The sequence below is a fragment of the Mustela nivalis genome (assembly GCF_964662115.1).
Source record: "Mustela nivalis genome assembly, chromosome: 1".
In the NCBI taxonomy this organism is placed as follows: Eukaryota; Metazoa; Chordata; class Mammalia; order Carnivora; family Mustelidae; genus Mustela; species Mustela nivalis.
The window spans coordinates 155,920,842-155,940,532 of NC_139020.1; the positions used below are offsets into that span (position 1 = coordinate 155,920,842).

At 39.6% G+C, this 19,691-nt stretch overlaps 1 protein-coding gene across 6 annotated transcripts in view; it reads left to right on the forward strand.

The window, feature by feature from the left end:
• The first annotated feature begins 297 nt into the window (after positions 1–297).
• The window catches only part of MOBP (myelin associated oligodendrocyte basic protein), a 51,427-nt gene continuing 32,033 nt past the window's right edge, over positions 298–19,691 (forward strand). For 3 of the 6 annotated variants that reach the window (XM_082746662.1, XM_082746663.1, XM_082746664.1), the window contains exon 1: positions 14,688–15,123. In XM_082746662.1, coding sequence (XP_082602788.1) covers positions 15,065–15,123 — 59 coding nt within the window. In that variant the 5' untranslated portion in view covers positions 14,688–15,064. Of the gene's footprint in view, positions 426–7,169; positions 7,247–14,687; positions 15,124–19,691 lie in introns of those variants that run through there. The other 3 variants (XM_082746667.1, XM_082746665.1, XM_082746666.1) reach the window with 3 other exon arrangements.

The following is a 19,691-nucleotide window of genomic DNA, read 5'->3' on the forward strand; positions in this document are numbered from 1 at the left end:
GGGACTGAAATATGTGGATGTGTGTAAAGATATAGCATCAGTGTGTGTGTGTGTGTGGGGGGGTATGGCTGTAGCCTAGCTTAGCTTTTGTTTAGATTTTCCTTTGCCCTTTGTTTTAGTCTTTGTTTTTGTCTTTGTTTGGCCTTTGTTTTGTCTTTGTTTCACTCTTTGTTTAAACTTTCTTTGGCTTTTGTTTGGTCTTTCTTTAGCCTTTTGTTTAAAGTTTGTGTGGCCTTTTTGTAGTCTTTGTGTGGCTTTTGTTTTTAAGTGGATCTTGGCTGAGAACCCATCAAAAATACCTTTTGTAATGAAAAACCCGGATATATAATCTCTCCCTATATATTCTGCATGCATTGAGGTAGCCTCAACTCCCCCAGGGACCTGGCACAGATGTGGAGCCTGTTTCACACAACTGTTACTTGAAGGTAAGGAAATCCCATAGGTTTTCATCTAACTTCAGGTTGTCTTTCATCTACAAGTGGCAACTGCATATTTTTGTGGGGGCCATTTCATTATATTCCAGGGGGAACTTGCCGTAATAGCAGTCAAGATTGGGAGAACTTAAAATTGATAGAGTTATTCTAATGGGAGCAGAGGTCTCCTTCTGGAGTGTTCCACCTAATGTTTGGAAATTGTCTGAGCCTGGGGAGAGGCTCCAAACCCACACTCAGATCCTTTCAGATTTAAAGCCTCATGTTTCTAGAGCTAGATTAATGGAGCTATTGGCTTCTTCTTTTTCTATTTCTTCTTTTATTATTTGTCATGATTTGAAAATGAGTTTTTTCTTCTTATCTAGGAACAACTTCCCTCATGCAGCTGGGTTTGTCTGTGGGGTATACTAATGGAACAAGAAAGCCCAAATCTTATAAGAATTTTGCTCCCTGTAGATTAGCAACCTTAGATGGAAAGATGTTAATGCTTTGTCTTGTGCAGAATTTCTTAGAGAACAGAGTTTTCCAGTGTTATGGTGGCTGGAACAAGGAAAGAAAACATTATGTGTCAAGGGAATAAAGCAAGGAACTTGCCAAAAATATTAGGAGAAAAATAGGGAAAATTATTTTTACTGCTTTGTGAATGAAACAGGAAGAAAAACGCAGATTGCTGTTAGCTGTATAGCGATGCTATTTTATGTTTATTTGGATTAAAAGGACAATGCCTTAGTGGATTTTAAAAATTGTTTCAGGGGCACCTGGCTGGCTCAGTCAGTAGAGCATGCAACACCTGTTCTCAGGGTTGTGAGTTCAAACCCCACATTGGGTGTGGAGCCTACAGGAAAAAAAATAATGTTTCAGGTTTGCAGAAAAATTGGAAACTATACAAAAATTCCAGATGTACCCAGATCACTGAAATGTTGACATTTTGCCACATTTACTTTATCATTCTCTTTCTTTGTATGTACACATACATATTATTTTTCTGAGCCATTTGAGATTAATTTTCAGATATGATCAAAATCAGAAAACAAACATTAAAAAAATACTATTATCTAATCCACAAAAATCTAGGTTTTATCCACTGCTCCAGGTGTCATTCCCAGATCATGCATCACTTTGATTACCATGTGTCTTTAGTCTTTACCTGAGATGGGCATTCTCTTTCATGATCTTAACAAGTTAGAAGAGTATAGGCCTGTTATTTTGTTAAATGTCCCTTGTTAAAAAAAGGAAACAAGATAGGAGGGAGACAAACCACAAGAGACTCTTAATCTCACAAAACAAACAGGATTGCAGGGGTGTGGAGGGGTAGGGATAGGGTGGCTGGGTGATGGACATTGGGGAGGGTGCTATAGTGAGTGCTATGAAATGTGTAAGCCTAATGATTCGCAAACCTGTACTCCTGGGGCAAATACTACATTATACGTTAATAAAATAAGTAAACAAACAAATAAATAAAATTTTAAAAATAAAAAATAAATGTCCCTTGTTTTGGGTTTGGTCTAATGTCTTCTCATGATTAAGTCCAGATTATGCAGTTTTGGAAGGAATATGCTTTCATTTCAGATCATACATCTCCAAATTCATATTTGAATCTGACTACTTACTTTTTCTTTTTTTAAAGAATTTTATTTATTTATTTGACAGAGAGAGAGAGAGAGACAGCATGCAGTGGGGAGAGGGAGAAGCAGCCTCCCTACTGAGCAGGGAGCCCGATGCAGGGCTCGATCCCAGCACCCTGGATCATGACCTGAGCTGAAGGCAGATGCTTAACTGACTGAGCCACCCAGGCACCCCTGATTGTACAGACTGTTAATTTGAAGTCTGGTTTCTTTAATGGTCACTAGAATTTTAAATGAGTACCTAAACTCTTACAAGAAATACAAAAAAAAATTTAAATCAGAGCTTTTACAGGTAATTCCCAAGTATTCACCAAAAGTGTGTAACTGCTGCCCTGTATTAAAAAGGATAATTGCAACAATATGTACATGAACTTGATAGTCATATAGTAAAGTATTTAACATAGATTCTTTGCATGTGCTATGTTCATATCTACTGCTTTATGAGTGTTCATTTCATGAACCATCTGCTGAAAACAGATACTGTTCACAAGAGTGGTCCTGGATGGCCACTCCAGGCTTCCTGGCAACCATTAGCATGCTGGCAGGGTGCTGAGAAAAGAAAGAATTTCCATTTTGTTTGTAAGTTAGAAAACTTCTGTTTGTAGGTGGCTGGCTGTTTTATTGTTCTGAAGATAGAGACCAACTTCCTAGCAGACTTCCTTTGTTTGGGGAAAGGTATTAAAATAGGTTCTTAGGATTTCCAAGTATAAAGCATCCATTCCCTCCACCCCCCACGAGGAAATGCCAAAGTCATCATAAATATAAATGTAGGGCAGTTCATTAACATGTTATATAATCTTTGTAGTCAAGTAAATGTATTATGGCTTTAATAGGACTGCTCCCTGGATGAGGTAGATAAATACTTTATTTTCTTAATATGAAATTAGATTAGAAATTTGGAGTTCTGCACATGCTACAATTTAATGTTGAGAAACTCAGCTTTGGGGAAAATAAACATTAGTTATTTTGATTGCCTTATCTGGTCCACAGAGATCACCTTCGAGTTTGAGAAAGAGACTTTTTCTTAAAGGATTGTATGTTCTCATGATGAGCCATCCTGGATTGGGAAATGAGGGCCTCTTTTTGTCATTCAGTAAAGAATTAGGGGCCAGGACATGGAAGGTTTGCAAAGCCAGAAGTGTCTTGTGGATAGGAATTGAGCTTTCTACAACCTAGAAATCTGCTGGGCTGGCTGGGACCATAGGATTAGGTTCCATTGTATAGGCTCCAAAAGCAACCTCTTTTGTTGGTTTCCCAGTCCTCTCTGGTTTCTGTTGCTCTGTTACCCCTAGTGCATTAGGTAAAACCTGGTGGTGTTAGCTGTGCTCTGTGTGGTTAAAAGACGAATCTGGGTTTTTTTGTTTGTTTGTTTAAAATTTTTAATTTAATTTAATTTAATTAAAAAAATTTTTTATTAACATATAATATTTGCCCCTGGGGAACAGGTCTGTGAATTATCAGGCTTACACATTTCACAGCACTCACCGTAGCACATACCCTCCCCAATGTCCATAACCCAGCCACCCTATACCTATTCTCCCACCCCCCAGCAACAATGTGGATGGAACTAGAAGGTATCATGCTAAGGGAAATAAGTCAATCAGAGAAAGACAATTATCATATGATCTCTCTGATATGAGGAATTTGAGAGGCAGGGTGCGAGGTTGTGGAGGGTAGGGAGGGGAAAAATGAAGCAAGATGGGATTGGGAGGGAGACAAACCATAAGAAACTCTTAATCTCACAAAAGACCAATCTGTTTTTAAAAAAGGTACTCAGGATTTTGTTTTCATTCATGCATGATGAGGGCAGCAGATCAGAAGATGATTGCCATTGTTACTCACGGTTCCGAAAAGGAGGATGCATGCTTGACCATGCAGGAAGTACCATTGCTGATCAGGAGCCAGAGAGAATGAGGGAAAAGCATGGACAAGAACTTTATTGCGTTTTTTTGTTTTTGTTTTTTCAGGAAGGACTGGGTGAAGTGAGGTAAACAGACTAGGTGAATTTAGGATGAGCTAGTTTGAATAATTTCAGTGGGTTTTGGTATGTGAAGGCTGTCCTGAGTTTTCTGGTTCCTGGCCTTGGGGTGATTGGGACAGAGGACTGTTGGCTTGATCTGTGGGACCTTGATCAAAAGGGTAATTGGCAAGTGTAGGCTCTGGATTGGTTGGTTTGCATGTGAAAGTCACACTCTTAGGGGAGTCCTTTACTCCCTAGGAATTAGCTACCCTGGGGAGGCACAATGTCTCCAGGATCAATAGGTGCCAGGTTATCAAGAATACAGAAAAGAAAATATAGTTCATACACAGCAGCCACATTTGGAGTGAATGTGCGTGGGGAAAGTAGGGCAGCATTCAGACGCTGAAGCAATAGCTTTTAAGACCCAGGACATCTGATGAAGACAGGTTCATGGAATGTGTATCTATTTCTTATGCCAGTTCAAAAATTAATTACGAAGATAGATCGGTTTTCAGTGATGCACAGCAGTGAGAATATTCATTTTATATTGTTGTGTAACAAATTATTACAGACTGAGTGTGTTAAAAAACCATGCCTGTTTATTAGCTAACAGTTTTGTAAATTAATTATCCTGTAGGATTGGTACTCTGCTTAGGGTCTCACAAGGCTGAAATAAAAGTGTTGGCTAGCTAGGCTCTTAGCTAGAGGCTCTGGGGCAGAATCTATACTCAAGCTCATTCTAGGTGTTGGCAGAATTCACTTCCACATGGCTCAGGTCCCTGGGCCCTTCATTTTCAGGTCAGCAGTGGTGGGTTGAACTCTTCTCATGCCTCAACTATCTCTGACCTCTTCCTTTGTCATATTTCTCTGATTTCAGCCAGAGAAAATTCTTGGCTTTTAAGGACTCATTTGATTAGATTGGGCTCACCTAAGTAATTCAGGATAATCTCCCTATTTTAAGGAATATCTGCAAAGTTTCTTGCCATGTAAGATTATGTAATTCATAGGTCTCATCAACTAGGATTTGGAAATTGCTTGGGAGGGCCACGTTGCCTACCCCAGAGGGTTTATGATTAAAATGTTGAGCACTTGGTTAAGAAGGTATTTGCAAGAATCTCCATTATAAAGTTACAATTTTTAAAAAAAATTTAACTTATTTATTTTAGAGATAGAGAGATACTTGGTGGGGGGAGGAGCAGAGAAAGAGGGATAAGCAGACTCCATGCTGAGCACAGAGCCCAATGCAAGGCTTGATCCCAGGACCTCAAGATCATGACCTGAGTTGAAATCAAGAGTCAGATACTTAATTGACTAAGCCACCCAGGTGCTCTGTTTTTAATTAATAAATGTTTACTTATTTGCAAATATCTTCTCCCAATTGATTTCATTTTGTTGATGGTGTTTCCTTTGCTGTGCAAAAGCTTTTATTTCACTGTAATCCCAATAGATTATTTTTGCAGTTTATTTTTAAAAATTAATTTAAATTCAAAAGGAACATGCTCATCTGATTTGACAGAGAAATATTACGATAATTTTTACAGTTAGCAATACAGAGTTGTCAATTGCATCATTATTACTAAGATTAGTTATCACCTAAGATAAATTATCAACTAAGACAACTGTAATATTGTGATTTATAAGAAATACATATATTTGGTCATTCACATGACCAAAACATATTTCTGTTGTGTGTTCGGTCTTTGTCTATGGTTTCTAGTTCCTAAAACCTTTGAAGGTTTCTTCAAGGGCATTAAGGTATCTTGTGTTGTGATAATAAAATGAGGTTGGAAATGCCTTAGATATATGAGGATGGGGGCAGGGTGCCAGGAGAACCAATCATGTGTTAGAGAGATGGAAATCTCAGTCCTGCTCCCTGGCCTCTGGGGAGGGGAGAGCAGTTGAAGGTTGAATTGACCAATGGCCAGTGACTTAGTCAATCATGATTGTGTAATGAAACCTCTATAAAACCCCAAAGGTTTGGAGAACTTCTGGGCTGGTGAATGCTTGGAGATGCGGGGACAACATGTGCCTGGAGAGGACATGGAAGCTCCTCCTCCTTTCCCCAAACCTCATCCACTGTGTCTCCTCACCTGGCTGTTGATAGTAATAAATGTTTCCCCCAGTTCTGTGAGGCACTCTAGTAAATTAAGGGAGCGTAAGGGCGGGAGGTGGAGTGGGGTGGAGGTTGTTAAAACCTCTAAGCCATAGCGCATTGGTCAGAAGCATGAGTAACAGCCTGGGGTTTGCCACTGGCCTGGAGTCTGAAGTGGGGGGTGGTGGGGAGGCAGTCTGGGACGGAATTCTTAACCTGTGGAATCTGATGCTATTTTCAGGCAGATAGCATCAGAACTGAGTTGAATTCCCTGACACCCTGCTGATGTCCCAGAATTGCTTGGTGCTGTGTGCGTGATGGGGGGACATGCCCCTCTTCCACAACATTGGGATTGGGTACAGGAACCTTAAAAGAACAACCACTCTGAATGATAGGTTTCTTTTGCAGGTTATTTTGTATCTAGAAGACCTCTTTGTTCAAACAACACTCCCAAGATCTGATATATAGTAAGAAAGAAGGGGCAAATGGTTATAGATGGCCACAAATCTCCATATTGCCCAGGAAAACAGGATTGATAGTGAAGTTCTCAATTTAATGCCTTATCAAATTGGATTCCTTCCTCGAGTTTTTAATGTAAAAAACACATCTCTCTTCCAGATCTCCATGGGAGGAGGACATTTCAACTCCTTTCTTGAGATGCTTTACTTAATTGCTATGATTTGTGTTTTTAAAGCCAGACACAAAAATTTCATTTATTTTAGGACTTCCATTCATTAGTGTTATAAGCAAAAATCAGATTTGTAGACATCAGATTTACTAGGAGAAGTGATTGAAGACTGTTTATTTAATGACAGTGAATTACCTGGACATACAGCATTCTCTATAATGATAAATTAAGTTTGCATACAATTTTGTTATTATATTCTCTTTCTAGTCCCCAAATGACAGGTAATATCTTAATTAATCATCATATCCTTCCTAGGATGGTGAAAGTGAATCTCTGTGTATAATATAATCTCTGTGTATAATACTTTTGGATTAACTACAATTTAACCAAAATGCTAAATTAACCAGAACACATTCTACTGCTTCACTTTTAGGAAAAAAGGAGCAAATGATACCAAGACAAGCTCATAACAAAGATCTAATCACCAAATGTGTACGGATGAAAATACAGGTACAAATGAATTTCCTGTACTCTTTTGGATCTGCATCTAAATTACTGTATAATGATTACTAGTATTTGAAATGTCAAAGTAGAATGCAGAATCAGCAAAAGCCTGAGCAATCAAATTTTCATTAAGAGTTAAACACTTTAGAAAAACTTATTCCAGGTGTTTCACAGTATCCTAGGTTTGGGGAGGTAGAAATATGGGAAAAAAATGTCTCTGCATGAGAAGGATAATGACCTCAGCCACCATTTATCCACTTTTGGCAAACTCATGCACTATGAACGCATGGGGGAAGAGCCATTCCATGAAAGAGAGACTTCCTTCCCCTGTATCTTCAAACCCTACTCAGGAGATTCCTTCTATTTCTTTGTTTCAGCTGAACCTAGACAGTCTTCTGAGAACAAGCTTCATCTGTCAGCTTGTCAAATGGGGAATATTTACACTCCAAGTGGCTCCAGAGTTTAGTGGACCAATGTCCTCCCCATTGCCACTGTCAGGTCACTACTCCTTCCCTCTCTGGCTAGTCTTCTGTACTTTGAAACTTGTGCTTCATTCCTTGTGCCGGTCTTCACCTGACTTCTAGTCATATCTTCTCCACTGATGCTTCTGTGGTCAGCCCCCTACCCGCTGCCCTCCCACCTCCATCCATCAGTGTATGTGACTTTATGTCCATATGAATGAACTATTTATCCCTCCAGTGAATTACCCACTCTTCTTCATCCATCCATTGCATACTATGGAACTTGGCAGTTCTTGAACTACTCCATTTCTGAATCCAATGGTGCAAACATCTAGCATTCATTCACAAACCTCCTTTCCTTCAACTTGTTTTGTTAAGTACTCCACCACAACTATTCTTCTACTAGGTACTTGAGTTGACTTTCCCTTCCATTTCTCCATCAATTTATGAATCTGTTCATCAATTGTTCCTTTCTGCCTATTTTCTTTCTATTACTTATAGATTCTGGAATCCATCTTTTCAATTATTTTCCTGCAAATTATCTCCCAACCCTAGATGAACCATATGTCTTCTCCCTGTATGCACCCTGGCTGTTGAGAACAACTGGGAAAACCACTACACATTAATGGTCAGTGACCCGACCCAGGTCATTACTATCTGGCAGCCTGGTCTTGAAATGTTTACAAAATCTCTTTTATTCTTTTCAGATTTTCAGCTTTGTCTTTCTCAGGTACATTTGCTTCCCATTTCACTAGAAAAATGGAATCCATTAGATGGAAACTTCATGCAGTCAACTGTTTTCCCTCTTCCAACAAAGGCTAACCCTTCTACATGTGCTCTGTACTACATCTCCTCAGGGTTTTCTTAGGCATACTAATTATATTCTCTCTTATTTTATTTCAATCTCTTCCTTTCAGCTCTTATGCTTCTGATCAGTCTCATGATAACAAAGAAGTCAAATCAAGAAGCCAATCAATTCTCCCCCACCCCCAACAACAACAACAACAAAAGTCTGGAAAACACATACTCCTCTAGCTACTACTGCTCTCCTGCCCTTAGCTCTCAGATCTCTGGCCTGAGTTGTCTACAGTGTCTTTCTCCATCCTCAGCCACTATTCTCTTCACAAGCCCTCTAATTTACCTTCTGTCTCAGCCATTTTATGGAAACATTATTGTCAAAGTCATCAGTTATCTCCATATCACTTAATTCAATGTATTATTTTTCTTTTTTTTTACTTTTATTTATTAAGTAATCTCTACCCCAATATGAGACTTGAACTCATGACCCCAAGATCAAGAGTTGCACGTTCTACTAGCTGAGCTGGCCAGGTGCCCCTCTATATATTATTTATAGTCCTCATATCACACCACCTCTTAGAATCATTCCACCAAGTTGACCACTCTCTCTTTTGAAACTGTTCCCTTTGGCTTTTATGATACCACACATTCCAGTTTCCCTACCCTACTCTGACTCTTCTCTTTACTCTTTGCCAAACACTTCCCCTCCACCTGCCCTGCAAATGTGGGAGGGCCCTGGGGCTCTGTCCTACCCTCTCCTCATTCCACGTTCTGCCACCAGGCAATCCCATCCATGCCCCTGGGTTCAATTGCTATCTATACTCCCAACATCTTAAATTCTGTCTTCTACCCAGATTTCTCTTTTGAATTGTTCACTTGCTATCTCCATCTAGATGCCCCTCAAACACCTCCAGTGAAGTGCACCTAAAACTGAACTCATGATTCATCCTCTTTCCTTAAAGCTTCTCTTCTAGGAGATGCTTCTACCACTCACCTAGTTCCATGAACTATACACCTTGGACTCGTTCTTGACCCTCATTCCTGCTTGTTTGATTAGATGAGTGCTTTCAATATAATATAATAAATATAAAGATGGGAGCATAAAAATTACAAAATGGAACAAAGATAAGTGACATTTTATCTATCTGAGGAAGTCTACCAGTATAGCTGCTATTGGGTGAGTCAGATTGTAGCCTTGGACCCCAAAATTCAACAATCTGGTTCTTATTTCAGCTTCTCTCTGGCTGGTTCTTTTCTTTGTCTTCCTGAGACTGATGCCCTTTGGAGAACCCAGTTTAGCAGCTCTCACTTTACCCAGCTGTCAGTGGAGCAATAAATCCGTCCATCAGTTAATTTAGGTCCCCCCTCCATCGCCCCCCCCACCGTTGGGACCACAGGCCAAATTAACATTTAGGTTTTTCTATAAGACAATGTAAATCTGGAAACTTGGTTCCCTGTACAGGAAAAAGGTGGGTAGGGACCAAATCACAAGGAGTCTTGTGTGACATATTAATTAAGAAGCACAGGACTTCACTTTGTAATTGCAGGAAGACTCTGAAGTTTTTAAGTAGAAAACGGATGCATGAGGAAACAAACTCATGTCTTTAGTTCTTTCTCTTGGACTCTCTCCTGCCCCCTGTTTATAGAAAATCGTGGAAATAGTCATCCACATAAAATTCTAGTGGAAGCTTCCCTACCCATACACCACAGCAGTGTATCGCATAATTTTTAGAAAAAAAGAATGTCATGTTATCAAAATTACATTCAGAAAATTACTACGCTTCTTACATGGTTATCTGCCACCACTATAATAAGCAAGGTTTTTGCTTCCAAAACATTTGCTGAATATATTAGCTATGTCCTAAGGATACCAATCCTAGGTCACACTTGCTCCTTTCCCTATAATAGCAGGAGTAGGTAGTTTGTTGTCAGAAAGGGCTCTGCATAAGTCTATGCAAGAGTGGACCACTGTGCTGTGCCCTTGTCGCCTGGCACAGAGCAAAGCAAGCAGGGCTTTGTTCTCTCTCCAGATGGGCTATCAACCCCTAGACAAACCGAGGCCCTTTTATGCTGATATTTTAAAGCCTCAGCTGCTTCCCAACTCAGTGCTGGAGTTTGGCAAGGTCCTGCTGTCTGTCGAAAAGCACCCTGATTCCAAAAAAATATCTCTATGAAATGTGGAATAAATTTGTGCCACAGTGATATTTCTTTTTGTAGAGGAGGAGCTGGGGCTGAGCGGCCTTTGGAAAGCAATGGTAGGTGAGTGAGACCCCTGAACCTCCGGTTTTATTCCAGAAACGACTCTTCCACAAAGCATTCCTCGCGTGCCAGCAGCAGGGGCTCTGACAGCCCAGGCGGTTCCCTGGGCAGAGCTCCAGCCCAGTGTCTGTTCTCTGAATTCTCACCCCCTGTGTGTCTCCCAGGCCCACTGGTCCGCTGCCTCTTGCTCACCTTTCGCAAAGACCTTCTTTAACTCTCTTTTCTGGGGGTCAGTCCAGAGTGGGCGTCGATTTACATTTACATTTCATTGCCATCATGCCCTTGAGTCTTCCAGAGTTAAGGGTATTTGTATAGAATTACTGGCTTATAAAGATAATTCTCAAAAAAAAAGATATTTCTCTCATATATATATGAGAGAGTTTTATATATTATATATATAACACATAAAATTCTTATTAGGGTTATTAGCCGTCTCCCTTTTGAGTCCATTTACCAGTTTAAAAAAAAAAAAAGTCCCCTATGTTATGAACCATACTACTATACCTATGTGGGTCTGTTTCTAAGCTGTTTGGTCTCATTGATCTGTTGGTCTATTTCCAAGGCAATACTTTATTGTTGTTGTTGTTTAAGATGTATTTATGTATTTATTTGAGAGTGAGAGTGAGGATCAAAGTGAGAGAGAGAGAGAGGGAGCATGAGAACAGGGAGATGGAGAGAAGGAAAGAGAATCCTCAAGCAGACGCCCCGCTGAGGGCAGAGCCAGAGGTGGTCAATCCCAGGACCTTGAGATCATAACCTGAGCCGAAATCAGGAGTCCCACGCTTAACTGACTGAGCCACCCAAGTGCCCCAATACTCTATTGTTTTAATTAGTATAGCTTATGATGAGTGTCTCCATCTGGTAGAACAAGACTCTATTTTATTCAAAATTGTCTTGACTCATCTTGGTCTCTTAAAGTTTGATAAGAATGATGTAATCATCTTGTCAGTGACATGAATATTTGATAATTATTGGACTAGCAATAAGTTTACAGATTTATTGGGAGATATTCAGTATACTTACATTGACAGTTTCTTTTGCAGCCTTCAAAAAAAATTTGCAAATTTCTTCATGAAGGTCTTGCATTTCTTTTATTAGATATATTTTTGCCTGAAGGTGTTCTGTGGTTTTGTGGCCAGCTTGAATGAAATTCTTTTATTTTACATTTCTAGTTCAATCTTCTTAATCTATAGAAATGATTTTGATTTTGGAATATTGATCTTGTGTCCAGAAATCTTGTTTTTAATTCTAATTAGTTTGTAGAGTTTTAGTGTTTTGTTTTGCTTGTTGTTCTTGTTAAGATTTTACTAAAGTACAGTGTTGAATAGTAAGTGAGAGCATTCTTTCTGGGGAGTCTGATTTAGATGAAAATATTTCTCAAATTCCACCCCCAGTAAGTTGTTATTATAGATATTTTGGTAGCTAGCTTTTGATAATATTAGGAACATCCCCTTCTCTTCCTTCTATATTGAGTATTTATCATGATTCAGTATTGAATTTTAGTGAATGCTTTCTTAGTATTTATTATCGTTTTTATTCTCTCCCTTATTTTGTTAATATGGCAAGTCATAATTATAGACTTCCCAAATCTAAAACATTTGAGATTTACCCTGTCTACTTTGCATTATGAGACATTTTACCTATCAGATTGGTAAAAATCTGAAGGTTTAATAACCTACTCTTACTGTTGAGGAGATGGGAAAATGGGCTTTATCATGCATTGTTTGTAGAATAATAATTTGTACAAATCCCATGGAGAGTAAATTGGAAAACATCTATTAAAATCTTCAGAATTACAAGTGCACAGATTCTTTGACCTAGTGATCCCACTTTTAGAGATACATCCCTCAGATATTGCATGTGTGTGAAATGATGGGTGCACAACTTTATTCACGAAAACATCATTTATAATAATAACAACAGATGGGACACAATCAAACTGTTAACTTGTAGGAAACAATCTTTGTTCTAACCCTTAGCAATTTGGAGGCATCTGCCATGCTTCCATTCTGCCATGTGTCATCATCGACACTAGATCCTCATAAGCATCTCAGGTTTAACATGTTTCACACACAGTATGTTCTCAGTTAATAGGTTGAATAAACGAATGTTTCTCCCCTCTCCTGCAGCTTTCTCTACCTCAGTAAATGTCTCCATTGGTCATTTGCTCAAGCCATAACATCGAACCCCACATCTGACCCATCCTCAAGTTCTATTAGATTTCCAAGACCCACCTCTGCTCCCCTATCCTGACTAGAGTCTGTCCTCTGTCATTGGTCTCCTTGCTTCCCCTCCTGCCTGTCTCCAGTCTACATTGCAAGAAGCCTGACTGATCTTCATGGAGCAAAAGTGGGAAGACTTACCTCCTCCAGTCAAGATCTCTCAATGCCTCCCATTCTTCCTATTCTTTAGCTCACCTTCATAGCCCTGCATGGTCTTCCCAAGCCTTACCCTGCAGCCTCACAATGCTCCAGCTATATCCTTTCTCTGTTTTCTCCAGTACATCAAGTTTTGGTACCTTTGTCTGGAACTCTGTCCTCCCCATTCATGGTGGACTCCGTTCATCCTTCAGATCTCAGACAGATGTCTCTTCATCAGGAGCCCTTCCTTAGCCTCCGGTCTATAGTGGTCTTGCCACTGTAGTCTCTCCTAGTACCCCACTCCCTTCCTCCAGAGCCCTCATTACATTGCAGTCATACATTGGCTATTCTGTTCCTGAGATGGTCTGATGAGTCTCCCTCCCTTGTCCCCTGAGCTCGGTGAGTACCCAAGCTTCTGTCTTATTCATCCCCAGCACTTCAACACTCAACAGATGTTCGAGAATGGCTGAGTGTTAGTGTCATATTTAGCTTCACTTACTTCAATTTTGTTCTGTATATCATTTTTACATATGCAGCCTGATGTCACCTGGACCCCTCTGTCACCTGTGGTCACAAGTTATTTACAAACTCCTCCTGACACTTCAGAGAGAGGTCACCAGCTTGAAAATTTGCCCAAGATTGCTTGAGGTCTCTAGACCAGTATCTCATCTCTTCAAGACAGGGTCTGAACATGCAGCCACCTTGCTGAAGGCCCCTGGCTCCTGTCCCAGCTTGTGTTGGAGCTGCTACCACTGGAGATGTCTGGGGGTGCTTGAGACACTATCACATGGGCTGTGAGCTAGCCTTAGTTGGCATGGCTGGCTTCCTCGGGTTGATGCCATGCAATAAGTAATCTAGCTTCCAGTGGCTTTCACTTGATATTTCAAACGTATTTTCTATGTTAATACATCTTCTTTCACCTTGTAAGAGGGTTGTCTAATATTCAGTCAGTCTTCAAATGGCTCCCTAATAGTTCTGTGATTATCATTTATAAGAATATTAATAATTAAACAAAAATAAAAGCCTTACTGGTTCCATTGTATTTGTACAAAAATGCTAAGAATCTCTTGCCCTTCTTCTCTCCTTTCATAAGCTAGCCTGATTTTAAGAAATCTTTAGAATAATGAACGCTGTACTTTCTCTGTTCCAACAATTTCTTGAAAGAGGATTCCCTCTTGCTGGGGAGTATGCAGAAATTAAGTTGGGGATTTTCCTACCATTTACCCAGAAAATGTCCCTCCCAGTGAGTAAAGACCTACTTACTATTTCCCTTCCATATTCTTATATGATTACTGAAAATGTATTTTACTTCTGTCTCTTCTCATAGAATTACAGTTTAAAAGATTTTATTGTTAAGGGGTTCGCTTTTCAAAGGGTAAATGTTAAATTGTAAAATAGAGGCAAGTTTTGACAGAAATTCATTCAAGATTTGTAAGTATTCTAAGCCCTTGAAGTAATTCTCCATGATTTGAAATAATTTAGTATTTTTAATTAATTAGTTAATTAATTTTTAAGATTTTATTTTTGAGTAATCTCTACATGAGGCTCAAACTCACAACCTTGAGATCAGGAGTTGCACCTTCCACTGACTGAGGCAGACAGGTACACCTAATTTAGCATTTTAAATATTGGACATTTCATCTTGTTCTTGAAACCAGTCTATGAAAATTGCAATTCCTGGTTATTCCTATCTCTTCCTTACTGCTTTCCTAATCACTTGAAGGCAAAGAGGGTGGCAGTGGGGGCTTTGATAAGAATTGATAGCCATGTACAGGGAGAAGTTGGGTAAATGAAAGAAAAGGCCTAAGAAGAGCATGTCATTATTTGCTTAAGCCTTCTCCACTTTGTGAATTTATGGAGGAATTCTGCACTTTGTGAAGTTATTCAAGGTAGGGGGAGAGAGGGCAAGCTAAGGAGGAAACATTCATATTCTCTCTTTTCTCCAGATGAAGTTTCAGAATCATGGCAGGAGATATGTTATGGTGCAGTGGAATCATCCTCATAGGTTTGATATTGTGTGCATGTGTGTGTGTGTGGGGGGGGGTCCTGCTGACACACTTGAACAGGAACAGTGAGGATAGGCTGCAAGCCCCCTGCCCTCAGCCACATCCAGTGTGATCCATGAGTGAGTGCACAGCTTTGGTTGGGGAGTGGTCTAGGCCAATGACCCCAAGATAGAGCTCTTGACAACCCACCTGTAATGCAGGGCGTGCATGGGATCCAGATGTTGCCTCAAGTTAGACGTGCAGGAGATGAGAGGACAGCTGGACCAGAACAGGCAACTACTGAACAGGGACTCTGATAACCAGTGGCTTTGCTGGGGTCAGCAGTAACTTGTCATTCACACTATGGCACTCCACGGCCAGCAGAGGAGGATACTACCCAGACCAGCCATCCCACCCACATGAAGCCATGAAGACTACCAGTTCCCCATACCCTTATCCACCTTTAGAAGGATCAGAGGGAGGCAGGGAATAGTTCTGTCAAGGTTCTGAATTTTCTTTTTCTTTTTTTTTTTAATGATTTTATTTATTTTTTTTTCAGAAATAGAGAAAGACAGAGAGAGGACAAGCAGGGGGAGTAGCCGGCAGAGGGGGAAGCAGGATCCCAGCTGAGCAGGGAACCTGATGCAGGACTAGATTTCAGGACCCTGGGATGGAGACCTGAATCGAAGGCAGACACTTAACCCACTGAGCCAGTTAAGCTTAACCAACCGAGCCAGGCATCCCAAGGAGCTGAACTTTAACTGACCACTTATTCGGAAGAGATAATTTTTGCCAGAAGTGATCAAGGCAGAATAAATTCAGAAATTAGTTTTGTCTCTCCTTTCCCAGCCAATATTCAGCATGCTATGTATTTGTAATACTGTACCAGTTATATAATTATAGCAAAATGTAAAAGTCCTTTTTTGGGGGGTACAATGGAGATGATTGTGAATAAATTAAAAATTTCTTACTAAAAAATAAAATAAAATTTCTTGCTTTGGTATTTTTTTAAGATTTATTTATTTAGTTGGGAGAGAGACAGATTGAGAGTGAGCACAGGGCAAGGTGGAGGGGAGAAACAGAGGGAGAGGAAGAGAGAAACTCAAGCAGACTCTGTGCTGTTCATGGAGCCAACCAAGGGCTTGATCTCACGACTCATGAGATCAGGACCTGAGCTGAAACCAAGAGTTAGACACTTTACCAACTGCACCACCTAGATGCCCCATCTTGCTTTGGTTTTTAATTAAAAAAATTTCCCAAGTATATATTAAGCATCCCATTCCTTAATTCATATAGCATATTAAGTCCTTGGGACTGATCATAATTTTCCTTTACAGTTTTGTTTTCTGAAGCCAGAGTATTGTTCTCACATAGGCATCAGACTCTGATAATCAGGGTGAAGTCTTGTCTCCTGTCTCTCCCATGTTGAGTTTCTTAAAGGAGACAAGTGCAGACCCTTGCTCATGGCTCTGACTGACAAGAACTGAAGGACTGTTCTGTTTCCCCCGTACTGACCTGCATCCACTCTTCACTTCACAGAGCTTGTACCCATTTCTATGTTTGACTTCCTGTGATGCCATAAAGAGTACACGGCTGCAACATGTCAGCTCACTTATGTGCATTGTCTTTTCTTGCCAGAGGACTGTCTGAGACAAGGGTCACATGCCACTTCTATTAACTAACCCATATTCCAATTCTCTTTTAAGAAAACATGGTGGAAAGGAAGGAAGGATGGATGAAAGGAAGAAAATCCATTTTATATTTAGGGTTCTAATATCCACCTGCAGTCTCCTTAGGGAATAGTGAAGCTATATGTAAAAAAAGCTGGTGATTATATAGAGCTGCTAATGTCATCTCTAGAATGTGTGATTAAATTAAATGTGTGTGTTGACTAAAGCTTGCTAATTAATTTGCACGAATTAAGAAAAGATATAGTGGGTTCACAGAGTCTTTAAAATTTTTTTTTCTAAAGAACCTTGTTTTTATAACTTTCAAGGTCATTTGGGGAGGTCCCTTTCTGTGTTGCCCTTCTCATTGAAAAGATACTGTTGTCTAAGTCAGAACAGAGGTCCCTATGAGGACATCTGGAGACAGCACTTGTGGGAGACATGTTTGTTCATTCTCTCATTTTAATCACATGTCAGGTGTCAGAACATTGTTCTGAAACAGGCATTCAACAAGGACAGAAAACTTAAGGAAGCAGTGAAACAGTAAGGGTAAAGTAAAGCTTCCAGATTCTTCCCTAGAATTATGTATAGCACACCAAGTTCAAAGCATGAAAGAAGGAGTGATAATTTCTCTTTGGGTTAAGGGATGCTCTGGAAAGGCTCTAAGAAGTGACCTGCCTTTGGGCAAAGATGATGGAGGTGTTTTCTGTTTAATTGTTGGGTGGGAAGGAAGCAGGGGAGTCCTATGGATCAGACTCCAAAAGCTTGAAATAATCCTACCTCCTGGGAGCTGGGTCCAGCTGGTTTGGGCTGGATGCACACACCAGAGAAGAGTCTCTTCTTGAATAAAGCCTTATTATTAAAGAAAGGTCATATCCTTATGGACTTTTGCCTACATTTCATTGGCCAGAACATGATCACATGGGATTCTGTAGAGATTTAACTGGGCCTATCATGGTACCAAACAAAATCCAAATTTGCTGTTGAAGGGAAGAGTGGATATTGGGCAATCAACTAGTCATACTGACTGTGACGAGTTTGTTATTTTATTATTATTATGATCTTGGAGCATTTACTTCTTTAGCCTTCAGTTTCCTCATCTCTAAAATGGGGTGAGTAGGGAACTACCTAAAATGATTATCTTGGGAACAAAAAATAATGGATATAAGGATCTGGGACATAGCAGTTATGCAATAAATAATGTGTGTGGGGGGGTTCTTGTTCCTATCCCTTTGGTTCCTCTCCTTCTCTCCCTTTATCTCCTTCTTCAAATATCTGCCTTACTTTCCCTCCTCTAAGTTTTAAGATATATGGAAACATCTGGGAAGTGTGGAAACTATATTTTACAGTTTCTAATTAAAATTCTTCATCCTGCCAGATAGTTCATATTATATTTGCTTTTCAATTAGGTGATATCTTTTTTGAAAACATCATGTAGTGTTTATAATGATTTGTCTTTAACCATTAATGTAAATAAGGATGTAATTAATGCTTGAATTAAATGTCATCAGAGATACATACTGAGATTCTCGAGAATGTGTCTGGAGAAGTCTGTAGAATTAGGTCATTTGAATTCTTGATAAAAGGGGGATAGAATTTATTAAGTAAGTGATTTACATAAGGCTGAGCTCTAGGTTCTTTATCCACTCTATTTAATATTTTCAAAGGCTCCCTGAGGTATTATTATTTGTTTGTTCTTCCTCTCTGTTATGTTAGTGTCCCTAAAATTCATACGTTGAAATCTAATCTCCAATGTGATTGTGTTAGGAGGTGGACATTTGGAAAATGATGAGGTTATGAGGGAGAAGCCCTAATGAATGGAGTTAGTGCCCTCATTAAAAGAGACCCCAGAGAGCTCCCTTGCTCATTCCACTATGTGAGGACATAGCAAGAAAAATGTCATCTCAAAAATAGGTCATCTTCTCACCAGACACTAAATCTGGCATATTGATCTTGGACTCCCAAACCTCCAGAACTGTGAGAAGTAAATTTCTATTGTTTGTAAACCACCCAGTTAGATGAATAAATTGAGCATATTTATTCAAATTGTATTTGTCACTGAAATAATAGTGGTTAAAATGAGGTGGAAGTTTAACTTTTCTCTCATGTAAAATATGTCCAATTTTTTTAAAAGATTTTATTTATTTATTTGAGAGAGAGACAGTGAGAGAGAGCATGAGTGAGGAGAAGGGCAGAGAGAGAAGCAGACTCCCCGTGGAGCTGGGAGCCCAATGCGGGACTCGATCCCGGGACTCCAGGATCATGATCTGAGCCGAAGGCAGTTGTCCAACCAACAGAGCCAGGCGTCCCAAAAGATGTCCAATTTAAATGAAGATGTAGATTTTTTAGAGGTTAGCCAGACTGGCTCTTGGTTAAGGGACAGTCAAGTTGTAACCCAGCTATCCTGTGACCAGAAGTTGGAGTTCTGACCACAATGCAAGCTGTATCCTGTAGGTAGATATATAAGAAGATTCAAATGTTTAGGTATTAGGAAGCCCCCTAAATTAAAATACATTTAATTTATAATGTATTGTGAACAGGTGCTTGGATTAGACTTGTTTATTAAATATCACACTATCTTAAAAAAAAATTAAAAGGATGTTCAGTGTTCAAGAGTTAAACTTAGAACAGCAACTCCACAAGTCAGTGGACTCAGGCTCCTCTAGTCTTTGTGCTCTTCCATGGGGCTTCCTCTGAGGTGCTGAATGATCCAAGATGGCTGCTGTGCCCAAGAATAGATTGCTAGATGGTAGTTTGTGTCCATTTTTAACTTCACTAGATAATACCAAATTGTTCTGAAAGTCACAATCTTTTCAATCACATAAGGAACATTTAAAAATATTGACTATGAACTAGGTCATAAAGCAAACCTCACACATAAAGAGTCATTATCATACATGCCACTTTCTCTAACTAGAATG